The sequence below is a fragment of the Terrapene carolina genome, unplaced genomic scaffold, assembly GCF_002925995.2.
Source record: "Terrapene carolina triunguis isolate 2854851 unplaced genomic scaffold, T_m_triunguis-2.0 Scaffold231, whole genome shotgun sequence".
Classification (NCBI taxonomy): Eukaryota; Metazoa; Chordata; order Testudines; family Emydidae; genus Terrapene; species Terrapene triunguis.
The window spans coordinates 11,346,522-11,370,685 of record NW_020664582.1 but is presented as its reverse complement, the minus strand read 5'-3'; the positions used below and the strand labels follow the sequence as shown (position 1 = coordinate 11,370,685).

The following is a 24,164-nucleotide window of genomic DNA, read 5'->3' as shown; positions in this document are numbered from 1 at the left end:
ATCATTATGTTGGTTAGGGGTGTGATGGTTGTGTGTGTTTTTTTGTTTTGTTTTTGTTTTTGTTTTTTTTTACTGCTATAGCTTATTTTTGCTTCCTGAACTGGAATAAACATATCTGGATTAGCGCTTTGTACCACTATAAATGATCTAGCGCTAGGGCTGGCCAGAAATCAAGAATTGCATTTTCCACATAGGAATGAAAACTGGACCTTTTGGGGGGAAATTTTTTTTTCTTTTTCTTGACCATCTCACCCTAGAATAGCCAGTCCCCCAGTGGTAAGGGGACTCGGATGGGAGACCTGAGTTTGAGTTCCTGTCAGGAACAGCAGAAGTGCCCTGAAAGTGGTGATGGTAGGGCTACAGGCGCCTGAACCATGGCCCCGCCCTTGCACCGCCTCTTCCCCTGAAGACCCCATCCCCATTCACTCCTCTCCGCCCCTCCCCCTGTCGTTCACCTTTATGGCCAGTAAAAAGTGGGAGGGCCGTGCCCCTGTTCTCCCTGATTTGAAGCAGGGACTCCAACCTGCATCTTTCATATTCTAGCCAAGTTTCCTACCCACCAGGCTACTGGCCAGTGCGGAATGGCTTTCTCTGGTTTGGATGAAAATTCCATCCTGGACTTGAAGCCTTTTCAACCAATAGTCTAGTTGCTGCTGTAGCTAAAGCAGCAAACATTTCTTATGTAGCCAGGGCCTAACTCTGCTCTCACTTACACCAGGAAAAAACCATGAACAACTCCACTGAATTCAGGGTTGTGTGAAGGCTGGTCTTCACACGGCTTTGGTAATAGGTTACACCACTATACGCACCTTTATACTGGTATAACTGCATCCACGCTGGGAGGGGGCAGGTTGAGAGAGGGGGTGTTGAACTGATTGAACTATACAGTTAAATCAGTTCAAGTGATACAAAAAACTGTGTAGACAAGCCCTGAGTGAGAGCAGAATGAGCTCCCTAATGAACCAGTATTTCCCGGCTGAGCGTTTGTGTGCAGAAACAAAGCTGCTTAGAATGGGCCCTGAAAGCAAGAGGCAGAAGCAGGCCGCGTGACAGCGCATCTATCATTCCGTGCTTCCCCAGCCCTAAACTTGGATGCAAAGTGACTAGGAATGTGCTTGGTGGAGTGTAACTCCCAAGATGCTTGGCTGAGCCGTGCGGATTACTGGGGCAAGATGACTGCAGGCAGTGTTCAAGGCACACTCTGCAGAAGAATAAGTCGAGTGCAGTAAGCGGAGCTGGAGAAATATTACAACCAGCTAACTGGAGTGGGCAGGATTTGCCAAAGCCTCTTGGTGGGGCACAAAGACCGCCTAATTCAGAGGGCCAGACTCCGATTTTGATTACGCTGGGTTTATACCACTGTAATCTCACTGGTTGCAGCGGAGTTGCTGTGGAATTTCACTGGGCTAACTGATATCTGGTCTGGTAAGTCTAAAATTTTGAAATCCCAGAGCTTGGTTTTTTTGGATGTGATACATACAGACACACTGCGTGTTGCTCAAACCCTTGCGGCGTCAAAGAGCTCAGGGCTGAGCCCGGATATCTGCAGTGATTTTTATAGCCCCGTGAGCTCGGGTCACCTGACACAGGCCAGCCACGTGTGTTTTATTGCAGTATAAATATACCCTATGTTACAACAGGTGGACAAAACGCACACCGAGGGGGACGGAAGAGGCACGCTAGGTGGTTTAGAGACATTTGGACATGAACCTACCTGCTTATGATCTCTAGGTGAAAGTGTTGCCTGTATTGCTAAATGGTCTCTTGCGCGGTGGGAGGGAACAGGCAGTGACAGCAGCTTTTTCCTGTAGTGTCGTCTTGGTGGAGAAATGTGACCCTACTGTCTTGCCAAAACCGCTCCATTCTTTGTAGAGAGCAGAGTAATTTGGAGAGTATTTTATGGACTGAGGTTTCGCCGCAAAGATTTCCCGTGACAGGAGGGGGTGCATGTCTGGATGTTTCTTTTGAGTGTGGGATCTGGAATCCGCCTGTGTGTGGAGGAAATAGGGTGACCAGACAGCAAGTGTGAAAAATCGGGACGGGGTGGGGGGCAATAGGAGCCTATATAAGAAAAAGACCCAAAAATCAGGACTGTCCCTATAAAATCGGGACATCTGGACACCCTAGGAGGAAACCTTAGGTTTACATGGAAAAAGTTTCTTCTCTTGAAGCCTGCTCCAGTAGTAGCTGGGGGGCGGAGACATTCTTCAGATGCCCCAGGCATTGAGTCAACTGAGCACAGATTTTTGTTTCCTTCTGTTTGAAGCTCTGGCAGTAAGGCCCAGCGCTTTGGAGAACTGGCTGTTAATCAGCCTCATTCCACAGCCAGGGCCTGGTGGAAGGGACCTCAAATCCCACTAAAGACTGGGGCCCAGATCCTCCAAGGTATTTAAGCACCTAACTCACAGGTGAGGTGCTTAAATACCTGGGAAGATCTGGGCTCAGCACCTTTCAGGATCAGTCCCATAGGGCCTGCATTTTCACAGGTGCTGAGTCCCTGCAGCTTCCATGTCCTTTGATCAGAGCTCAGCACCTGGCAGGATGAGGTTTGAACTAGGGAGGAGCAAGAAGGTGGTGAGAGCCTAGAATTATTCATTCCCTTCCTGACCTTGCTGGAGGAAATGTCAAGCTTTATATTAGCCGTAAATTCCGGACCTTTATTTGCACTGGAAGTTGAAGCTTGCATAGAATTTTTTTTTCTTCTTCTTTGCACAGTGGGGGAGATTAATCAAATCCACCTGAGTTATTTAATGTGTGTGAGCCGTCATAGACATGATAAAGTGTCTTTGAAGATAACCCTCCCAAGGTCTGGAATTTAAAAAGGGAGGCTGGGAGAGAGATTTCTGCTCACTAGGTTATGATTTTTTTTTTCTCGGGCGTTTCTTCTTCAAATTATGAACTGTTTATGATCCTTGTCCCCGTCGCTCCACTGCTTTCTGGTTGTAGTGATTGTAACGCTGGGGTTTTTTTTGTTTTCTTTCTGGGAGGAGAGAGGCAATTGAATAGCAAAGGGAATGAAAATTACAGTCCTACAGAGGCGTGCGATTAGCATGATCTCTGGCCACATTCACCCCCCAGTGTGAGTCCATGGGCTTGTGCCAACGAGTTACTCTGATGATTATCTATTTTAAATTGCTCTAGCATCTGAGTACCTCACAGTCTCAGGCTTGTCTGCACAAACAGTTCACGGTAAGCTGGGGTATAAATCTGTCCCACGCTAACATGCTGCACACTAATGGCCTGCGCGGCAGCAGGGTCTGCACACTGAAAGCTCCCTAGCGCACATTGACCGACTCCCATTTCAAAACGGGGTAGATCAGAGCGCACTGTGGAACTTACAGTGCGCAGCGGCAGGGTTCACACGGACAGTTAGAGTGTGGTGGTCTGAGGCAAGGTAGACTTACACTCCAGCTTACCGCGATCAGTGTTTGGCTAGACAAGCCCATTTGACAGATGGGGAACTAAGGCAGAGAGGGTATGTCTATACTCAAGTTCCCTCTAAGCTGCATGGAGGGGAGAGGCAACTCTCTTCCCCCAGAGTGCAGAGGACTAGGGGGAGGTTTTTTCCCCCCTCCTTCCCCCCCTGCACCCCAAACCCTTCACCCCCTCACACTCCAACCCTCTGCCCTAGCCCCCCGCACCCCAAACTCCTCATCCCTGGCCCCACCCCAGAGCCTGCAACCCCAGCCCTGAGCCCTCTCCTGCGCCCCAGGGAGAAGCCTTTGATATTTAAGGCGAGGACACAGCCTGCTGCTGGGAACATAGGCGCCTGTGTTTCCACATGTTGAGAGATGGGTGAAGAGCATCGTGTTCTCCATTTGAGAAAGCGACTTGATATTTTTTTTTCCCCCCCTCCCCTTCCCCCTTGCCAAGCTGGGTAGAGATCTGTGTAGCAATTGCAGTTCTCAGAGTCTCAGACGCTGCGAGCTTGAAATGGGTAGGGAGGAACAGCACATGGCCTCCAAGTGACCCAGAAATGATGCTCTAGGAATCATGTGACAGGGCAGAAATAACTGGCCACAGCAAGGCTTAGGTGACGGTTATTGTTCGGGTGTCCGCTAGCGGCACGACTGAAGTTTCAAAGGAAAACCCAACTGTCTGCCCCTCTTCTTGTAACTAGCTGCAGTTAGGGTGACCAGATGTCCCGATTTTATAGGGGCAGTCCCGATTTTTGGGTCTTTTTCTTATATAGGCTCCTATTACCCCACCCCCGTCCCGATTTTTCACATTTACTGTCTGGTCACCCTAGCTGCAGTGTATTGCCTAAAGCAGCTCTGTGTGAAATTTTTTTGTTTTCCAGAGCTCCCAGTTGTCCCCCCTTCACCCCTCCCCATGTGCATGCACTACTGGGCACTTACACTAGTGTGTTCTCACAATTCTCTTAGCAACGCATTGAGAAACTGTTTCCTCTTTCATGAGCAAAACTGAAAGTCCCTCAGGAGCCTGTTGGATTTCTTTGTGCTGCTGCGTATAAGGTTGGGATTAAAAGACCCCCTGGGCCAGATTCTCAGGTGGTGTAAATTGATTTAGTTCGGTGGGGCTAACGCCAGTTCATACCAGCTGAGAATCCAGCCTTGCCTCTGGTCCACAATATCGGTGGAGATGGGCCCCATGAAAGAAACATAAGTAATTTGGAGGAGCTGGACTTCTGAGCACCAAGATGAGATCCTGGCCCTGCTGATATTAACGGGAGCTTTTTCCATTGGCTTCAGTGGAGCCCGGATTTCGTACCACCAGCAGCGACAAGACCTCTAAACAAACCTGACATGCCTGCTGTTAGAGCCGCAGACCCAAAATGCTGCTTTCAGTTCAGCTTTTCAGTCAGGTCTCTCATTCCCAGATCAGTGATGCAGTAGATGCCCGAGTTCCTTGGCTTTTTCGGGTTTGTCTACACTGCCGTCCCAGGGTGCGATTGCAGCTTGTGTAGACATACCCAAGCTAGTTTGTGTACCGGAGCAGTGAAGCCAGGCAACGTACGCTTCCGTGTGTGTTGTACATGCCCACCTGGAACCCTGGGTAATTACTCATGTTGCGAGCCCGTACTGCTGTGGCATCACTGCATCGGTACTAAAACTAGCTAGGGTATGTCTACACAGCCTTCAGTCATGCCCCATGATTGCAGTGTAGACGTATCCTTAGAAGCGTTGTAGCGTAGTTGTTGATAGCAGCGACTTCTATCTAGTGACTAGAGTCGGGGACTGGAAGTCAGGACTCGCCTGTCCTGTTTCTAGTATTACTACTGGACTATGCAATCTTTGGCAAGTCACTTAACCTCTCTTCATTCCACTATCCTCTGTAGAAGAAGTGCAATAATCCCTGCCCCACAGGGACCTTATGGGGTTTATTACTTAATGTCTATAAGATGCTTTGCAGTTCTCCAATGCAAGATCCATGTTATAGTGGCAAGATTCTCCAGGCCAAGCACTTTCCAGGGGGTTATGGCTGGGGTCTTGCATAGTTTGAAGTAACTTGGTCTTCATCCTGGTGCCCTTGACCGCACTTGAGAAAAGCACAGACACGTTTTTTTCCTATTGCTTACACAGCTATGTGGCACGGGCCTGATTCTGAGATGCACTGAGCACTTACAAGCGCAGCTGAAGCCGATGGGAGAGGCAGGTGCTCAGAACCACCCTGGTGCCCAGATGATTGAGACTCATTCCAAGGAATAAACCGGTCAGGAATGAATGGGAGCCACTGTAGCCTTGTCATTCTTACAGGGGCTTGTGTATGGATTCATTTTTGTATTGCAGTTGCACCATAGGTCCCAAGATCAGGGCCCACCTGGCTTCACTGAGTGTCCTCCGGGGCAGCCCATCCTTGGTCCCTAGTAACTTGTGTTCTGAATACAGGGGGAAATTGTAAAGGCAACTGGAATCTTGAAAAAGTAAATGGTGGCACTTCTCCCTCTTCCCCGCCCTTGTGGTAGCTGGACTCTAAAGATGCAGACGGAGATTGGCAGCAGCTATGCAAAGGAGTCCGCCTGAATGAGTCCGTCCAGGGGTTCTCAAACTTCATTGCATCATGACCCTCTTCTGACAACAAAAGTTACTACATGGCCCCAGGAGGGGGGACCGAAGCCCGAGCCCTGTGTGTGTGGGGCAAAGCCCAAGCCCCACTGCCCCAGGTCCAAAGCCGAAGTCCAAGGGCTTCAGCCCCAGCAGGGGGCCTGTAACCTGAGCCCTGAAGCCCTCTGGCTTTGGCCCCGGATAGTGGGGCTCAGGCTTCGGCACTGGCCCTGGGCCCCAGCAAGTGTAAGCCAGCCCCGGTGACCTCATTAAAATGGGGTTGTGACTCACTTTGGGCTCCCAACCCACAGTCTGAGAACTGCTGAGTCAGTCACTTCGAGTAAGCGGCACTGAAGGAGCTGCTGAAAGCTGGGGAGAACAGAGTTCAAAAGCTGCAAGAGCTGCTGATCTGTGGGTGAGGGTGTGGAAGGTGCTACAAAGCTGAGAGACACATTTAGCTACCCTGACAAACAAGGGGAGGGCTCAGGATTATTCATGGGCTGTTGGTTTGATAAGATAAATCGACTCGCCCAGCGTCTCCCAGCGGGTCGTTGACGTGGGTTTGATTCTCAGCTCTGCCTTTTGACTCCTGGCCCCTTGGCTCCAACCTCTAGACACACGATCTCCAGGATAGGCTAGATGGACCATTGGGATTCAGATCATTCCTAGAAACACGGCCTGCCTATTGGACGTCTTGACAGCGCTCCTCATTCTGAACGCCGCCTCCATCCAGGCCTTTTGCGGGCTGCTTCTTTACTCTTTTGTGTGTGAATGGTATTGAAACCCAACAACACACTGACTGGCCTTCCTTAATTGTGGAATTGGCTGGAAGACTTTGAGGAACCCCTGAGGTGTGTATTTCATTCCCACCCCACAGGCATCTCTTTCTATGGAATTTCCCATGTCCTCCAGTACTGTCTTTAATAGATTTATTCTTTCTACACCACTGTGAGGTAGGGAAGTGCTGCTATTCCATTTCAGAACAAGGAATTGAACCTGTGTCTCCAAGTGCCAGGCTAACCAAGACCATCCTCCCTCTGTCAGTCACTGCCACGCTGTTATCTCTGGTTTATAAATGTCATCAATTTTGCATTTTAAAAAGTGTCTGTGGCATTGGTTGGAGTTTCCCCGCAGATCTGTCGACCCTCTCAGGATTTTGGAGTGAAATAGGCCACTGCCTGTTCAGTGTTCACCCTAAAGCAGAGGGCCAGCACATGGCACCACTTATGCCTTTAAGGCATAGTTCTTGCACTGATCGTCTGCACGGGGCTGAATGTCTCCCTTTGTGCGTTCCCAGGTCTCTGCCTTCACAGTTCAGGGGCAAGCGGTTCCTGGATGTATTCTAACTTCCTTTATACCTGGTGTAACCTCAGTCTCACAAATGACCAATTATACAAACTATTTCTCCTGATTGCAGGGGGAGAGTCACATTGTGAAAGTGATGGTGATGAAGCACGTGTCGCCCTCCTCTTCAGGTTCCAATGCCTTCAGTGCACTGGAAAGAACTTTGCAGTAGTTCGAAGGAGAAGAAGAAAATGATGCAGTGCGATATACTGCAACTTAGTCACCATACCTGCTGTCACTTCAAGAAGCTCAGTTTTATGAACTTTTTGATTCCACCCCCCACCCTCCCCCAAACGCCTCAATCCCCAGTTAGTTTGTAACCTAGGGATTTGACTGGAAATGAAATACTGGTTCTCCCCTTCACGCAAAACTGGGTCCATCACAACTTTCCCTTTTTTTAAACCCTTGATTGAGATCCCCGGATGACTTTGAAATAAGTGTCCTGTGTTCCTGTTTGTAGATTCTCTGGGTGGCTGTCAAGAGAAACCTACGCAACGCTTCCAAAAGTCAAGCCTGGGAGCTTAAATTCATAACTTGCTAGATACTAAAAGTCATGGTCCTGATAAAGACATTGGATTTATGGCAACAATCTGTAACCCACTAAGGGGGGGGGGGGTGAAGAGGGCTATCCACAGGGGTGTTAACAGGCACTTCACCTTGAATGGTCCCTTTGAATATGTGCTAACTACTGATAGATCTTGTATTTACCTGTGACATCTGAGGAAGTGGGTATGCCCAAATAAATCTGTTAGTCTTTAAGGTGCCACCAGACTCTCTTGTTGGTTTTTTGTGGATACAGACTAACACGGCTACCCCCTGATACTGGGACACTGAGTATCTTTGCCAGACCTGAAGAAGAGCTCTGTATCTTGAAAGCTTGTCTGTCTGTCTCCAACAAAAGTGGTCTAATAATAGATATTACCTCGCCATCTCTGTAAGATCCATATCAGTTTCTCTCACACTTCCTTAGTTTTTTGCAGTGTTTGTTGTAGCCATGTTTGTCCCAGGATATGAGAGAGACAAAGTAGGTGAGGTAATATATTTTATTGGACCAACTTCCGGTGGTGGAAGGTACACACTCTTTTGTGCTACTCAGAACTCTTCAGGTCGAGGGGAGGAAGCAGAGTGTCTGCACTAAATAGAAGTTGGGGCAGATTTTAAAGCAGAAGGGGTAACATGTTGGAGGTGGTCACTTGAAATGAAGTGGGCCATTGCGTGTTAGATTAATGTGTAAAGGGGCCGCCTAAAGTTGGCGCAATGTGACATTCCCTCACCTGCCTTGTCTCTGTCATGCTTTCTTAGTGTGACTTGAGGGAGTATTTTAAACTCTGCAGGCCAGGTTCTGACCTCTGACAGTAGTGTAAATCTAGAGTAATTTAGTGCGATCTGGCAGAATCGCTCTGAATATTCATTGCTGTAATCGGAGGCAAGGTTCTCCTCTCAGGTTTAGAAGGTAGGAATGTAGAACTTGCTATACAGGCTCATACCATTGGTTCAGTAAGTCTTGTATCCTGCTTCCAAGAGTGCCTATTATCTCTTGCTCCAGAAGACTCAACCTCCACGAGTTCTCTACCTTGCCTTTTGTGCTCTGTACCTGGCGGGAGGTGCATCATGGAATTCCTTCCCGGTCAGCTTCTGCCTGAAGCAAGCTATGTGACTGCCCTTATCTAAGCCATGCATAACTGCGAATATATATGCATCCGACGAAGTGGGCATTCACCCACGAAAGCTTATGCAATACATCTGTTAGTCTTAAAGGTGCCACAGGACTCTCTGTTGCTTTCTGCAAATATATTGGGTCATAAAATAATCCAGCCCTTTAAAACCTCTAGCTACAATACTTGACTTGATGACTGGCTGGCTCATTGAATTGCACTGACAGGCAAAGACTGCAGGCTGTGGGAAGAAGTATGTGCACATGCCCATATTTATTTTTATCCCAAGTGAAGTCTTACGGAATTTAACAGCATCTTCTAGGGAAGGGGAACTTTGTTTTAAGTGTTTGTTTGACTACTTGGCTGAGTGAAGCGAGGCCCTCCACTGAACTTGATGGCATTTCTCTGACTGGCTTTGAATGCCACATCAATCCATTCCAAAATTTCAGGGAATGTTCTAGGCATCAATAGTCCGTCCCGTCCCCCCCCCCCCCCAAATGACTTCGGCGAAAACCAGGAGGAGGAAAAGGGGTGGGGCAAACCTATCAGCTTGAACCAGGTCTGTAATTATCTATAGATCAAAGAACTGTCTGACTTCAGGCATTGGTGCAGCAGCACCTGTGCAAACTGCTAGCATAGAGAGGGTTAACTTTTATAAGCCATGACTTTCCCCTGCTTGAAACCAGGATAAAGCCACTGGTGCAAATAGGGGTTTACTCATGTTGGTATCGGGGATTTCAACCCATGCAGTAATCAAGAGAGGCCCAGACCCATAGCGAAAGCTCAATGGGAGCGAGTGTGGCCTAGTAAATAGGGCACTGGACTAGGACCCAGGAGAGCAGGAGTCTATTCCCAGCCCTGCCACCGACATGCTCGGTGATCTTGCAGGACATTGGCTTCTGGTTTTCCCCATCTGTAAATTGGTGGTAATGATACGTCTCCTCTTAGCAGGGCACTTTGAGATATCTGGAGGAAAAGCACTATATGAGAGAAAGCTAGAGCTGGGTAACGGTGTGGATTGATTGCACTCAATTTGGGTTGGTATTAACAGAATGGTGAAGGCTCAACTTGCAAGAGTTGGAGACTGACTTAATGTTTTTTGTCTTCAAAGACTTTTGGAATAAGATGTCATGATCCTAATATGAATAAAGCATATTTGAGTCAAATTCTGTGGAAGAGACACTTGGTCTCATATGTCTGAGTGTCTTTGGTTAGAGGCCATAACGCTGTGGTACTTTTGTTACATTCTATTTTAATTTTTCAGAGAATGAAACTTCTGATCAGTCACAGCCCCATGGTTTGAAGAATTCAGTGCCACAATTCGAAGACTGAATTCTTCCAAGCAGTATTTGCAAGCTCCAGGTTTGAAAGGCTCTTTTGAATATTGCATTGTGGGTGTCGGTAAATTAATTTCACAGATGCGGTCTCTGTGAGAGTCCGATGAGAGTTCTTGTATGTTCTTGGTTTGGTTTGTGTGTGTGTTTGAAGCTCCCAACTGTTAGTTTTGATGTCCTTGTTAGAGGCAAGCTTGTGTCTCTAGAGGTTGAACTAGTTTTGTGTATATATAAATTCAAGTCTGGTAATTTCCCCCTAAACATACCGGGCCCAATTTTCCTTTATGCTAAGCCCTCTTTAAAACTCCTTTTTGTATTGTAAAGTGGATGTCTGTTATATTTGCACGTGCTTTAAGGTCCCTGTATACTGTCAGAGTAGTACAAAACAGTGCCTTTTATTTTCCCTCTAAATGAGAATCTCGGGCACAACGGGCATCGGGCAAACTGAATGGAGGAAGAGAGATGGCGTCTAAGTGGAGCAGTCATTCTATGCTGCAGATTTATTCCCCCCCCCCCCCCCCCCCCTTCCCCTGTTTTGTTTCTTTCCCACCCCCGTTTGTTTGTTGCAGTCTGCATATGTTACCACTTAGTAGGTTTTGCTGTTATGCTGTAAAAGATTAATTTGTTGGCACACAGGCAGTGAAAAGGTTACTACTTGTTTTATCTCTAATTTTGTGGTTGGAGACGCGCACTGTATTTGTGGATTTTTATTTGCGTCACTGAACCCAAAAGTTTTTATTTGTATTCTCAGAAATTGATTTTGTAACCGCTCAGCCATGAGAGCCAAACCATGCAGTTTAGTGAGAACTCTGAGCGGGGAAATAACAAAATGAGATTCGTTGTGAGGTGAAAAATGCAAATTTAATTTTTTATGGGAGGGGAAAACCATCTCAGAGCTGAATAATCCATGCAAAGGAGCTGTTCCAGGCAAACCAGGCTCAGTGATCGATCGAAGGCCCCCATCCCTGTAATGTTGGAGTGCTTCTCCATCTGTAATGTAATTCTCCTCACAATACCACGGTGAGGCTGGTGATTTTGCTCATAGCTTGCCCTAACCATCTCATTGCACATTCCTGCAGTGAAATGCACTAGTACCAGGTGGGACCCTGTGCTGTGGGAACTAGTATGCTGTGGGATCAAGATGCAAGCCCTATTGGGTTAGGCACTGTACAGGTGCGGTCAGAGACTAAAGGGACAAGCCAGAAAAAGGGTAGGGAAACAGATGATGTAACTTGCCCAGAGTAGAATCCAGGTCTCTTGATTCCCAGTCCAGTCCCTATCTCCGACCTAGACCATGCTGTGCTCACAAAAGGTACCCCAGTTACACTGATATTGAAGAGGAGGGTTTTTAAAATGTACAGCCTGACTTTCGGAGCGGCTGAGTCCCATTGACTTCAGTAGGAATTGTAAGTGCCCTAAAACCCAAGGCTGTGCTCCCATTGATGTCTATGGGAGTTCTTTCGTACACTTTGATAGGAGCAGGCTTGGACCCTAAGCTTGTATGGATGGGCTTTCATAAAAGGACGGATGAAATGTGCCCAGAGCAGAATGAATGCGACGGCCCAAGATCACCTGATAAAATCTACATGCTAGCAAGAATAAGAACAAGGCTACATATTTTTCACTATTAGGGGAAAATACATCAGGCGTGCTTAATTAGTTATCTGGCACATGTCCTGCAGTCTGTCTGGGGAGCTGGACTGTTGATTCTGCTCTCAGGTCTCAGGTTGGTTTCGAACCTACTGTGCAAACAATTTCTTCCCTCTGCAGGTGCTCTGCTACCTGGTGGTATGCCAAAGAATGGGGAAGAGATGAGCTGACCTGGGGGAAAGGACCAGATGAACCGCACCCTGGTGCTGACTTGCTGTGAATTTACCCTGCAGCGCTTTTCAGAAATGCAGTTGTCTGGCCTTGGATGATACTAGTTGGTGAAACCTGTATATCCGCAGCAAGCCCCTACAGCCAGTGTTTGTTAATTAGGAGTGGCCCATGTGGGAATATGGCTTGTATTATTCTAGCTGTTTTCCTGTGCCGTCTGAGATGCATCTTCTAATAAGGCCATTTCCTTGGATCTGACTGGACTGTTGTGTTATCTAGTAGTAGAAATGGGAGCTGTATTGTGGGTTCTGCCTCAGCCAGAGACCTATCCTATGTGACATTTAAAAATTAAAAAAAAAAAACATTTTTAAGGGGTGAAACTCCACTTTGGGAGAGGAAACTCAACTGCAATCTAAATTCTGGAGGGATTGCTTTCAGTCCAGAATATGATATCCCCAGCTACTCCATGTACAGTAATAACATACAAAAATGTGAGGCTCGGGTCTGGTCTCTCTCTCTCTCGTGTGTGTGTGTGTGTGCGCGCGTGCTTTTATAAATCTTCAAAAGTACCTTTGAAGATTTATAAAGCAGAACAAATACAATCCAGTGAAGAGACAGTCAAACTGCAGCATATCATGACCGCATAGGGAAAAAATATTCCAACGAGTAACCAATTAAAAATGGAAACTGAGACACTAGTGGGCAAATATTTGTAAAATGAGTGTTTTGACAGCTCATTTCTGACTTCTCTGACTGTGACTCAGGGATATAGGACAGCTCCCTTTATATAGGCTCTCTTGGTCGGAGGGGTGCGTGGGAGAGTGCATACAGTCATCCCTTAAGTTAATCAGCCTACTGCACTCGGCCACCGCTTCATGACTGTCTCTTTTCTGCATTGAGCCAAGGCTGAAGTCCGGAACAGAGCTGTGTGCATGAGTGACCTGGAGAACTTTCCGTTTAGCGCTGTGTATGGTGGCTGACTTGGCTCCTTTCCCTTGACTCAGCATGGCCATTCTTTGGCATTAATTTTCTAATTTCTAACTTCTAATTTTCTAAGTCTTTGGACTTCAGAAGTCTCCTGTGGCTTGACAAACTGCGGGCTCTCTCTGACTGTTGCATGTGGGCAGCTTGTGGCTGGAAGTCTGACTGGTAAGGCAGGGCTTTCTCTGTCCAGTGGAACAGCATTCATGAATCCTGTATTGCTTTGGTGTATTGCAGTTCCAGGGATTGCTTTGTGACACAGTCACTTTAAAACAGAATGATCTGGCTTTTGGGGGGGCGCGTTTGAGGGGCAAGGAATAAGAGGGAGAAATGCCCAATGCTGAAGAAGGGTCCAAACCACAGGGGCTGCAACCGACCTCCTCTGCTGTCACCATGCTGGCCTATGGGCTGGAATATCTGACGTTGCTTCTGTGCACACCTGAATAGGGAACTGGCATCAGTGGATTTATGCAGTCACGGATTCTGTAACCTCCTCTTTCACGCTGTGTACCGTCCTAGCTCGCCTTAGCTCAGATGCCCTCTGCAAAGCACTCTGGATACAGAGGTCCCCCCCCCCCCCTGTAAGGCCAGTCTACCAGTGGCACTGCTGTAAATGGTGCAGAGGACAGGCTGTTGTAGGAAGGGAATGCACCAATGTGCTGCCCACCCACCCAAAGCAGAGATTTGTTGGCCTGACTATTGGAACGTTACACTGGACATTTGAAGTGTTCAGATGTTCCTAGAAAGAGACCTAGAAAATGTAATACCATTTAAAAAAAAACAAAAAAACCCAACACTTTTTTAGCTGAGTCCTGTTTATCTGTTTTTGTCCAAAGCAGTGAAAGCCCACCATGCCTGAACTAAACAGAATTCATCTCCCTTTTAAAAACCACGGGGCGGGGGATTTCTGGTCCTACTGAAGTCAATGGTAAAACTCTCATTGACTTCAGTACGGCCAGGGTTTCGTCCCATAATGGGATCAGTTGATGTCTGGCTTGCGCTTCTTGCCAGGAGCATGCCCATTTAAACATTTGCCGGTGCTTTCCTGCTGAGTAGTGGGTGTCTCTCTGTCCCAGAAATACATAACTGTTGGGTCATTTGTATCAGGACCATTGTTGTTTAGATGATGTGTTAGGGTAGAGAGTACAACTGAGAGGGGGGCTCCATTGTGCAGCCACTGTACAAACGCACAGGCCTTTGCCAACCAGAAGCTTACAATCAAATGACCTGATCCTGGGAAGAGACCTACGCAAGCAGACCCCTGTGTCCACATGGCACCCCACTGACTTACACACAGCATCATGTGTACACGGGTCCACTCCATGTTGTTGTTCATTTTTGCAGGATCAGGGCAAGACAAAGGATGGGAGAAAGGCATTATCATCCCTGTCTTACAGAATGGGGCTTGAGGCAGAGAGCAGGGTTTCAAAAGCCATTTTCAGTGGGTCTAGCACTCCAAAGTCACGTTCAGCGGTCATGACCTTCCTTGCAAAGGTTCCGAGTGCTCCGTTAGCTCCAGTTGGAGTTCTGGGTGCTTGTCGGCTCTTCTGAAAATCAGGCCCCATGTGCCTGATGTCATCTTGCAAAATTGTGGTGGTTTGGTTTTATTTTTTAGGATACTGCAGCTCCCATTTGCACAACATGCTATCCGGGGAGTAGCATATCTGACACAGCTATCTCTGGGGTCACCACATGCCAGCGTCTGGATCTCTCGCTCTCAGTTGCATCAAACTGCAACCAGAAATTTAAAAAAACAAACCAAAAAAACCCTTGAAAATTTCACAGGGCTGCTACTTTCTGACCTGAGAAGTGTGTGTGGGCAGTGAAACCCCGCGTTTACACCAGATAGCTGTGCATAGTCAGATTACTGGTAAAATAAACCAGCAGCTAGTTTACAGGAAAGCATAATCCAGGAATGCAGGTCTGCTGTGCGTTGCCAATGGCTGCTTACTATTTTAATACGGCTTTATTCTTTAGATGGCTCTGTTGCTAGAATGCTGCCAGCTTAGATGAAATCTTTCATGTATTGTTTCAGATGATCCTTGTGCTAGGAGCCATACACATACAATTAAAAAAATTCCTTGTCCTAAAGAGTTTATAGTCTAAATAGATGAGACAAGCACAAAGTGGGGAATGGGCGCAAAGCAACTTGCATAAAGTCGCTCAGAAGCTGACCTGGGATTAGAACCCACCTCTTCTCCATTTTAGCGCAGCATTCTAGCCACTGGACTGTGCGATCTCTGTCTAATCTAATGATTGCAGCCCAAGTTATTGTTCTGCCTTCTAATGATTCTCCCATCTCCTGATACTTGTCTTGAGTGCACCCACCTTCTAGTGACCCACTCCCCGGTTATTCGCTCGTATGACGAACGGTTCAGTTTGGAAGCTACAGCCGTGCAGGTCCAGATAAAGATCCCAGTATTGAGTGACTGCCACCTTTGCTTTGCCATTGCGACTATTGCTGAAATATCAAGCTGAGTTTTTTATGGCCAGGGATCGCAGCCCCATCCCGAGTATGGCTTACCGGGCTCTTCCTAGCCCGGTGTTGCATGCTTTGGCCACGTACATATGCAAAAATCCACAGTTGTTGTCTTTCAGAGAACTGTTCCCAAAACACAGGCTTTCTAGCCACCTACCGAAGGGGCAGTAATGGGCAATATAGTTATAAGTGCAGTACAGCAAGTCGCATTCCAGTAGTGAGGGGCTTTCTAGTGTGCTGCCACCCAGTGTGTGCACAATAACTGCACGTTGTGCGTTCTACTAAACTAATCCAGGGCTTTGAGCCCAGAGGCCTTGTGGATGGAGCCCCCTCTACTTTATCACCTGTTGATGTTCCACTTCGCCCATTCCTCTGAGAGGCAGTGTTGCCTAGTGGATAGCGCACTGGACAGGGAGTCTGGAGACCTGGGTTCTATTCCTAGCTCTGCCACTGGCCTGTTGCGTGACATGGGATAAGTCACTGTGCCTCCATTTCCCCATCTGGAAAATGGGGATAATGATACTGAGCTCCTTTGTAAACCGCTTTGAGTTTGGTTGATGGAAAGTCTTCTATAAGAGCTAGGTATTACTGCTTACCTGCCTGTTTTTAGATCATGAGCGCCTCAGACCACCTTCTTGAATGTGTGGAAAGTTCCTCATGCATAACAGGCGCTACTGTAAATACTGGTAACTCAGTCACCTGTGTCACCAAAGAGACCCCAAAGTAGCATTAGGATATCCATGCCTTCTTCAGGACAGTCAATAGGAGGCAATATCATTCTAAACCAGTGGACAGGTCAGAGGTATACACCAGCCTTTCAGCGAAGATGACGCATAGTGTCTGTTTGCCCTTAAGTGTTCGATACACCCTCTCTTTGGGGATGGATTAGATCAGTGGTTTTCAACCTTTTTTCATTTGCAGACCCCTAAAAAAACTTCAAATGGAAGGGCGGACCCCTTTGGAAATCTTAGACCTAGGCCACCTGGGGGGTCTGTGGGACCACAGGTTGAAAACCACTGGATTAGATGATCTAATAAATCTTTTCTCATCTGTAACTATGATTTTTTTTATGCATGCATTACATCATGCAGACATGTAGTCAGAAAATATTTCCAGTGAAAACTTGAGAAGAGACATTAAAGAGGACAAGAAATGCATGTTTGTTTTTCCTTATAATTATAAATCTGATCTTCCCTCGAATGCTAAAATTCTTGTGCTTTACTGTAGACATGTTTTGGTTAATAAAATTCAGATAGACTAAATTGCTTTGAGGTGTTTGTTTTTGTTTAGAAGTCTTTGAAGCTTATGTCTGCCCTCTAGGTATGTGTGACATAGAAACAATGAAAAATTTCTTTTGAGTTTTGTTGTATGTTTGGAAAAACATAAGGCACAAATAATAATATTCCTTTTGTGTGTTCTCTCAACTCTTGTAGCAAAATTGAGATTGTCAGGCACTGGAAGCGTTGGTGTTTTGAGTCCAACTTAATTTTTATTCTTTAAATAATTATTTGCCTTGAAGTAGAGGCCAGAGATCCCAACCAGAGCATGTCCCTGTTATTCTGGGTGCTGTACAGAGTTCTAGGAAGACACTTCCTGCCCTGCAGAGCTCAGTCTAAATGTGGACCAGATGCTGTAAGTGGGTGTAACCACCACACAGAAGGAATGGATGAGGGTAACCACAACAGGAACACGCAGTCCTTGGGAAGTGTAGACCAGCTGTATGCACAGTTTTCAGACAGAAGGCAATGGATCACTCCCTATTATGTATGTGGTATATTTTGGGTGAAGTTAACCACTATAGGCAACTGTCTTTTCGTGATGGTTTAAAGAAGGTTTGTACAGGAATGGAAACCTCCTGCCACCCTCCTGTCTAGTGAAACCACAGGAGGAACCAAGTTGTTGCTGTGCTGTTTAGTGTAAGGGACTAGCACTGTTGGCTCGCAGAAGTGCCTGGTTAGTTGTTAGTGGTGGCTTATTTATTTGCAATCCAGTAGCGCCTACAAGCCCTTGTCAGACCGGGACCTATTGCACTAGAACAAAAAAGTCAAAGAGCTTTCCACTGTAACCATTCGCTTTCTGGATCCCAACAGGTGAAATTGGTCCGGTACATCAACAGACAGCGGCAGTGTAAGCTGAGCGTGCCCCTGAATGACAGGACAGTGGAGCTCAACAGCTACCCAAGATTCAATGACTGGTTAGAGCTCGTCAATGTAAAGAAAGAAGTTGTACAGGTAAGGGACAAATCCGTCGGTACAGAGCATGCCTACCTCTTCAGTACTGGATTTCCTGACTGCCTGCTGGTGTAATTCAGACTCCTGAAGTTATTTAAAGCAAGGGGCTTTTTGCAAATGATTTGCGTGCACCTTTATATAATTATTTGGCTCCGACAACAATACTACTTTGTCTGGGTTGGAGCTGCAGAACTCCGCTTTGAAGTGTGCTTGATCTGAAAATATAAATATATACCAGTCCCGATAATAACTGTCTCTTTAAGAAGCACCGGAACGTCTGTATCACATGTTGGCAAGTGTACCCGGTCTCTTCCTGGTTCAGATCTGAATGAGAGGAGATCAAACAGGTTTTGCAACATGTTGTTTCCAGCTCCCTGGGCGACAGCAGCGGCAGCTCCGGTAAAAGGCCCGGTGGGTCTGCGCTTCTCAAGTCCCTTCTCCCTCAACTGCTGATGAGAAGAGAAGATTCTTCTCTCCTGCCTGAAGTCCCTCTTTCCCCATCATCCCTATCCAGAGGAGCGGGGAAAATTCACCCCCCAGCTACAAGATGGAGGTAGAGCTCCAGTTGATTTGCTTACTATGGATCGGGTACCTTAATATCTTGCTACGTTTATGGACCAGACTCACCCTTCTCCCACCTACTCCTCTGCTGGACCAGGGACTGCCCGTAACCTATTCACCTGGTATAGTTCAGAAACACCAGCCTCCAAACAAGCCAGATGTCCACCTGCACCTCACACTGCTGGCTGCAGTGGGCTGGAGACCCCTCTGTACCTGATACAGGCTGGGAAGGTGACTTCAGGTTATAATCTTGTATACTGAAAGATCGTCATGTTGCAATTAAAATACCCACCAGGGCAGACTTGAGCTTGTGGGGATCTCCCCGGTAAATGCAGAGAAGAACAGGATTCAAGGGTGGAGTTAAGTTTGCAGTTGGATCCTAGAACTTCCTCACTCTTGTCTGGTTGATATTTAACTGGGATATTTCCCCTCGTTTATGTACAGATTCTGCTCTCGGCAGCAGCGCTGTAAATTGGCAGCTGCTTTACTGAGCTCCGTGGGTCAAATACTCTGGTGTAAATTTGCCTGCCTTTGGAGTTGTGCCATGGGGCTACGCCAATTTGTACCAGCAGAGAATTTGGCCCAGTGGATCTAGAGTTCCACTGGGGTAAGAGAGAGCAGAGACTCCCATTAATCTAGCCTTGATTGTGGCACACCCGAAGGATTCCTGCCTTAGTGGGTTCAGTGAGTAAAGTCTCTGGGTCAAACTGAAATTGAGAGGCATTGCACCTGCATGGCAGAGGAGAGCCAGACTCCCTGGGTCTGACTTCTCAGAGGTGCTGAGCACCCACAGCTGTAGTTGAAGTCAGTAGGCGCTACAGGTGCTCAGCACCTGAAAACCAGGCCTGAGGGGTGTGACCCCAGAAGAGTGTGGACCTTTTCTAATGTAATTCTCTCTCTGCTTGAGAAACCCATGACAGCCTGGCAGCCCCCCGAAGTGGGCAGCGAGCCAGTTATGACTGTGACCCTCCCATCCTAGCGCTGGCTCTGTCTGTTAATGGCAAGAGCGTACATGCTTATTCGTATCCACTGGAGTATGGGGAGATTTGACTGCAGGAAACTGACAAGTTCGTCACTTGGGGCTGGGCTCTGCTGATCTCTCTCAGGTCAATGAGCACTTGCTCACACAGGGTCCGTTCCTGGGAGCGTTCAGCAATGTACACGCCGCCCAGCACCAAGTGAACAGCTTGATGTCGATTCCCAATGATTGCAAATCTGATAATCCAATGAATATGGATAAGCAGTGAACGCTCTTCCTGGTTTTGGCAGCTCCGGGCAAATCCCGAGGTCCTAGTTCAGCTTTCACATAATCCTTTCTCCAGCAAAAGATTTCCTTGACTCCAATGGGAATAAAGATAGAGTGAAAACGGGGGTGGGTTTGTTTGTGGAGTTACTCCAGATTCACATTGCTATTAAAAGGTCAGAATCTGGCCCAGTGGTTTGACTTCAGGATTGGGCCTTGCTGTTTTATGTAGAACGTAGGTGGTTTATCAATAGTTCATCGATTTGGGCATTACTGCCCTAGATGCAGCAGTTGCACCGGTGAAGTCTGTTCCTGGGACGGAGCTGCCAGGTTGGTTGGTTGTTGGTTTCTGTGGTAACTGGAACTTGCACAGAAATTCTTTTTGTCTAAGGAACTCATTGAAAACCCCTTTTACAGTGTCTGCAGAAGGGAGGGGGAAGTACCTTCCACACCCCATCCTGGGCATTTCAAGGCCTCTGCATGGTTGCTAAGATGGTGAGCAAATATGTGTCTGCTCCATGCCCAGAAGAGCAAACTTTCTCACTGCTTAACGCTGTTCTTCACAGCCCTTTTGCTGTCTCCAATCCTCTTGGAAAGAGACAAGCCAGGTTCTTCTTGCTCCCACCGTCAGAAATACCAGTGTGGTGCGCAGCATTTATTTAAATTGCTTTTTGATCCCAATTCTCCTTTTTCCTTGGTTCTGATCCCGTTTCATTGCCAAGGGTTATTTGTTTTCTCATGCCGCGGCAGTTGGTTTGGGTAGCATTGAGATGAGCTGTGCAGGAAATGCACAGCGGAGTCTATCCAGTTTGACACTTGCGTGGGCTTGTGGGAATGAATTGGGAGCTGCAGGTTAGGGGGGGAAAGGAAAGACCTGGACTGTTAAACCAGAGAGAGGATTGTACAAATCCCAGTTGGCTTTTCGCAATTGGTGGTGGTTTTTCGTCGTCCTTTTCTCTCTGCTTGGACAATAGCAGTTCATGAAATCCGTTTAGCTTTAGTGGATAAGCTAGTGGGGCTTTAACGCCTGGGATGTAAACAATGCAGGGGGCTGCTCGTCTGTTTTGTGATGAGTTGGCTACTAGAAATTGTACACAAATCATGGGACTGTTTCTGTTGGGCTCCGGTTTCCTAAGAGCTTGTTTGTATAGAACCTGAAATGTATCCACATCGGAGCAGAGTGCTTTGAAAACAGATGGTCAGAAGAAGGGTGCTATGCAGGGCTCCCTGTTGTTGTATATGTAGCGTCTTTAGGGATGTTTTCCTGTAGTGTTCTATAAAACGCAGTGCCTGTGATTTGCTGGGGAAGAGTGGCTGAGGGAGTCCTCAGGCAGCATAGCTTAATGGATAGGATGCTGCATGGGGAGTCAGGAGATATGGATTCTGTGACCTGTGGTGAACCGCTTCCCTGTCTTGTGCCTCAGTTTCCCCTTCTGTAAAACAGGGATAATGGGACTGGATTTCCTTTTTGTAACCGGCTTTGAGAATCATTGATGAAAAGTACCTGGCTGAAACTTTCAAAAGTGCCTATGTGACTTTGGCTGCGAAGTGCCTAAATCTCCCTTTCTAAAGGGATTTAGGCACTCAAGTCAATTAGCTGCTTTAACGTTTTTTTACCCAGAATCCCACTGATGCTTTTGAAAAATGGATCCTCTGGGCCATAGCTTAGTGGCTCCAGCAGAGATCGGGGCCCCATTGTATCAGGCACTGTATAAGCACACGGCGAGAGACAGTCTCTGCCCTGAAGAGCGTATGAACAAAATAGAGAAGACCGACCGAAGCGTGGGAAGGAAAACAGACGCCCAAAGAGGTGAAGTAACTTGCTCCAGGGCACCCCGTAGATGGGCAGAGTGACAACCCAGGGCTTTTTGGCTGCGGGCCTGGTGCTGTACCCATTGGACAATGCTGTCTCTCCCGAGCAAATAAAGGGCTTGTGCTCATGTTACATGATGTGAACGGTCAGATGCTCTTTTCATTTCTAATGCTGCCAGATATCCTGGTGACTGTGCTAATCTGGGATGTAGCACTTGGAAAACCCGCATTCTTAGAAGGCGTTCTCCGCTTTGGAGGATGCTAGTCCACCCCCCGCACTCTGAGCGGCCTTCTCCAAAAATAAAGCTGCTGTGCAGTGAAGCACAAACTCCCGGGCGCTCCTGTCAGAAATAGAGACCCGGTTCCAATGTAAAATATTTGCTGACTCCTCCAGTCCAGCGCAAAGCCTATTTTTTGCTCACTGACGCTGCTCCAGCCATCGAGAGCTTTCAAGCTGCACAGTGTTAGAATGGCTGGCTGGCTTTTTTTTTTTTTCTTTCCCTTTGAACGCCTGTATTTAAAACCAAAATAATGTCCGCCTGTCAGATCCTTTAGCTCTGGGAGAGATTACAGTAATAACAATGCACTGTTTATGGCGTTGGGCAATCGCTAAAACTCCCGTGAACATGGATAACAGTGAGCCAGTAATGCTGCGGAGAGTGAGAGGACTGTTTGGTGCCGGGCTAGCAGACACTGAGGTAGGTGGAGAATAGAAGCTTCCAATTTTCACTCCACAATGCACATTTTGTGAGGGGTAAGTCACTCGGTTGACAACAAATTTGTAGACAGTTGCTGTGGTGATTTCTCCCCCCCCTCCACCCCCCCGCTGCCATGTAAATGGAGTAAATTGGATAGTTTGAGGCAGCTCTGCTTGCTATTCTGTGTCTGTCTGTCCTCCCTTTTTTTGGATCATTTTATGGCAAAAAGCTGAGGAGATTTCTGGTGGCTATGTGCTCTGGGGAGGGGCTAGCTATCGCCAAGTGCATGTGTGGGGAGCGCCGTGTCTTCCAAAGCGTGGAAGATACGTACTGTGACAATGAGATTGGACAAAGCGCTAGGAAAATACAGGGCATAATCCTGTCTGGACTGCGAATTGGCACGGATGGGCTAATGCAGGAGTTCTCAGCTGGAAGTTGTGAATCCCAGGAGGGTAGGACCAGGTGTCAGGAGGGGTGTGTGATTGCCCCGCCTTTTGCATAGCGTTAAAGGGGGGGGGGTAAATCTCGGCAAAATGGGAGGAGGTTCTGGGATAGAAAGACTGAGAATCACTGATCTAATAGGTCTTTTCCAGCTTGAACGTCCATGGTTTAGTGTTTTCATTTAAAGGAAAATGAGTGAGTGTTTTTTTTTTTGTTTGTTTTTTTTTCCTAAAACGGGCCCTGCTGCTGGCTTGTTTTCTTTGATGTAAGAAAAATCCCCCTGGATGCTCGCTCCCTGCACCTTTTTGTCACAGACTTAAAGGTAATTGAAGAAGATGGCAGCCTCATTATCCTCTTGCCAGACATGTCTGAACTGGCCGTGCTCTGCCCTCGCAGGGGTTCTAGTCAATCAAGCCTGGGAGTCTGTTTTTAGTGTTGATAAGTGGCAGCCTATTGTAGACAGGGAGTGGTGAGATCGCATTAAACCAGCAGTCCCCAAACTTTTCAGAGTCATGCCTCCCCTGTCTGCCCCCTCCCCCCCCCCCCGAGCTGGGGCCAGGAGTGGGGCTGCAGCTGGGGGGAGAGAAACGCGGACAGGGATAAGGGGGCTGAGGCAGGTCCTGCAGCTGGGGGTGGGTCTGGGGCCAGGAGCGGGGGTTGGGAACAGAATCGGGGCTGAGGCTGGGGGCCGGCAGCCAGGCCCACGGCCAGGTGCAGAGCTGTGCGAAGGCTGGGGACAGGGTCAGGAGCTGGGGCCGGAGCAGAGCTAGCGGCAGGGGGCTGGCCTGGGCCCGCTCCCTCCCCGAACATTCCTCTGTGCCCCACAATGTGGGGACCTCTGCATTAAACAAACACCTCTCCCACTGCAGGGCTTTCAGGAGGATCAGTGGTATGAATGGCAGGTCTGGTTTGTAACGATTCTGCTTTGGGAATGTCTAGCAATACCACGGCGTTCTTTTCAATCACTGTTATGTTTACTCGTGAAACCTAGTTTGTTGCCCATTAAATCTTTTTTTCTGATCAAGGTAGGGGGGCATGGAATTCGATGGGAGCGGTGTGGTTCCTTTTTTAAACCCTCAACAGGGATCAGGCAAAGCAGAGCGAGCAGGCTGGCAGGGAAAGAGCCTTGCTCCGTTGGCTTCATGGTTGGACTAATCCGTGCATGTTTCAGGTTCTTCTGGTTTCTTGCAGTTTCTGTGTAATCCCCGGGGGGGCCTGGCCTGAGGGACATTTTTGGTATCTGAACAGGCTGAGCTGTTAATTTTATCGTATGGCGGATGGCTACACATTGCACTCTGTAGGAAGAACAAGTGCACTGAGCAAAGGGTTTGCCTCCATCTCCCTCTGCAGCATTCCCTTCCCTGGAGCGTCTGTCAGGCTGCAGGGAGTGGAGTGGTTCAGACCGATTGTGACCAGTTTGTAATGGACTGTTCTGCCCAGCTGTCTGGGGAGAGAGTAGCTTTTTGTGCAGTGTATTTTTAGCTTGGGAATGGAAAAGCAGCACCTGGAGCTCTGTTTCCCCATAAAGACCTTTCATTTGAATGGCGTCCTCCTCTTCAGTC

The 24,164-nt window shown here is 47.6% G+C and overlaps 1 protein-coding gene across 5 annotated transcripts in view; it reads left to right on the top strand.

Annotated features, from left to right (window-relative positions):
• KSR1 (kinase suppressor of ras 1) overlaps positions 1–24,164 on the top strand; it is a 113,706-nt gene that overhangs the window by 35,682 nt on the left and 53,860 nt on the right. For 4 of the 5 annotated variants that reach the window (XM_024195433.2, XM_024195431.2, XM_024195432.2 and 1 more), the window contains exon 1: positions 21,942–22,161. In XM_024195433.2, the coding sequence (XP_024051201.1) occupies positions 22,045–22,161 (117 nt within the window). In that variant the 5' untranslated portion in view covers positions 21,942–22,044. Of the gene's footprint in view, positions 1–17,706; positions 17,848–21,941; positions 22,162–24,164 lie in introns of those variants that run through there. The other variant, XM_024195435.3, reaches the window with a different exon arrangement.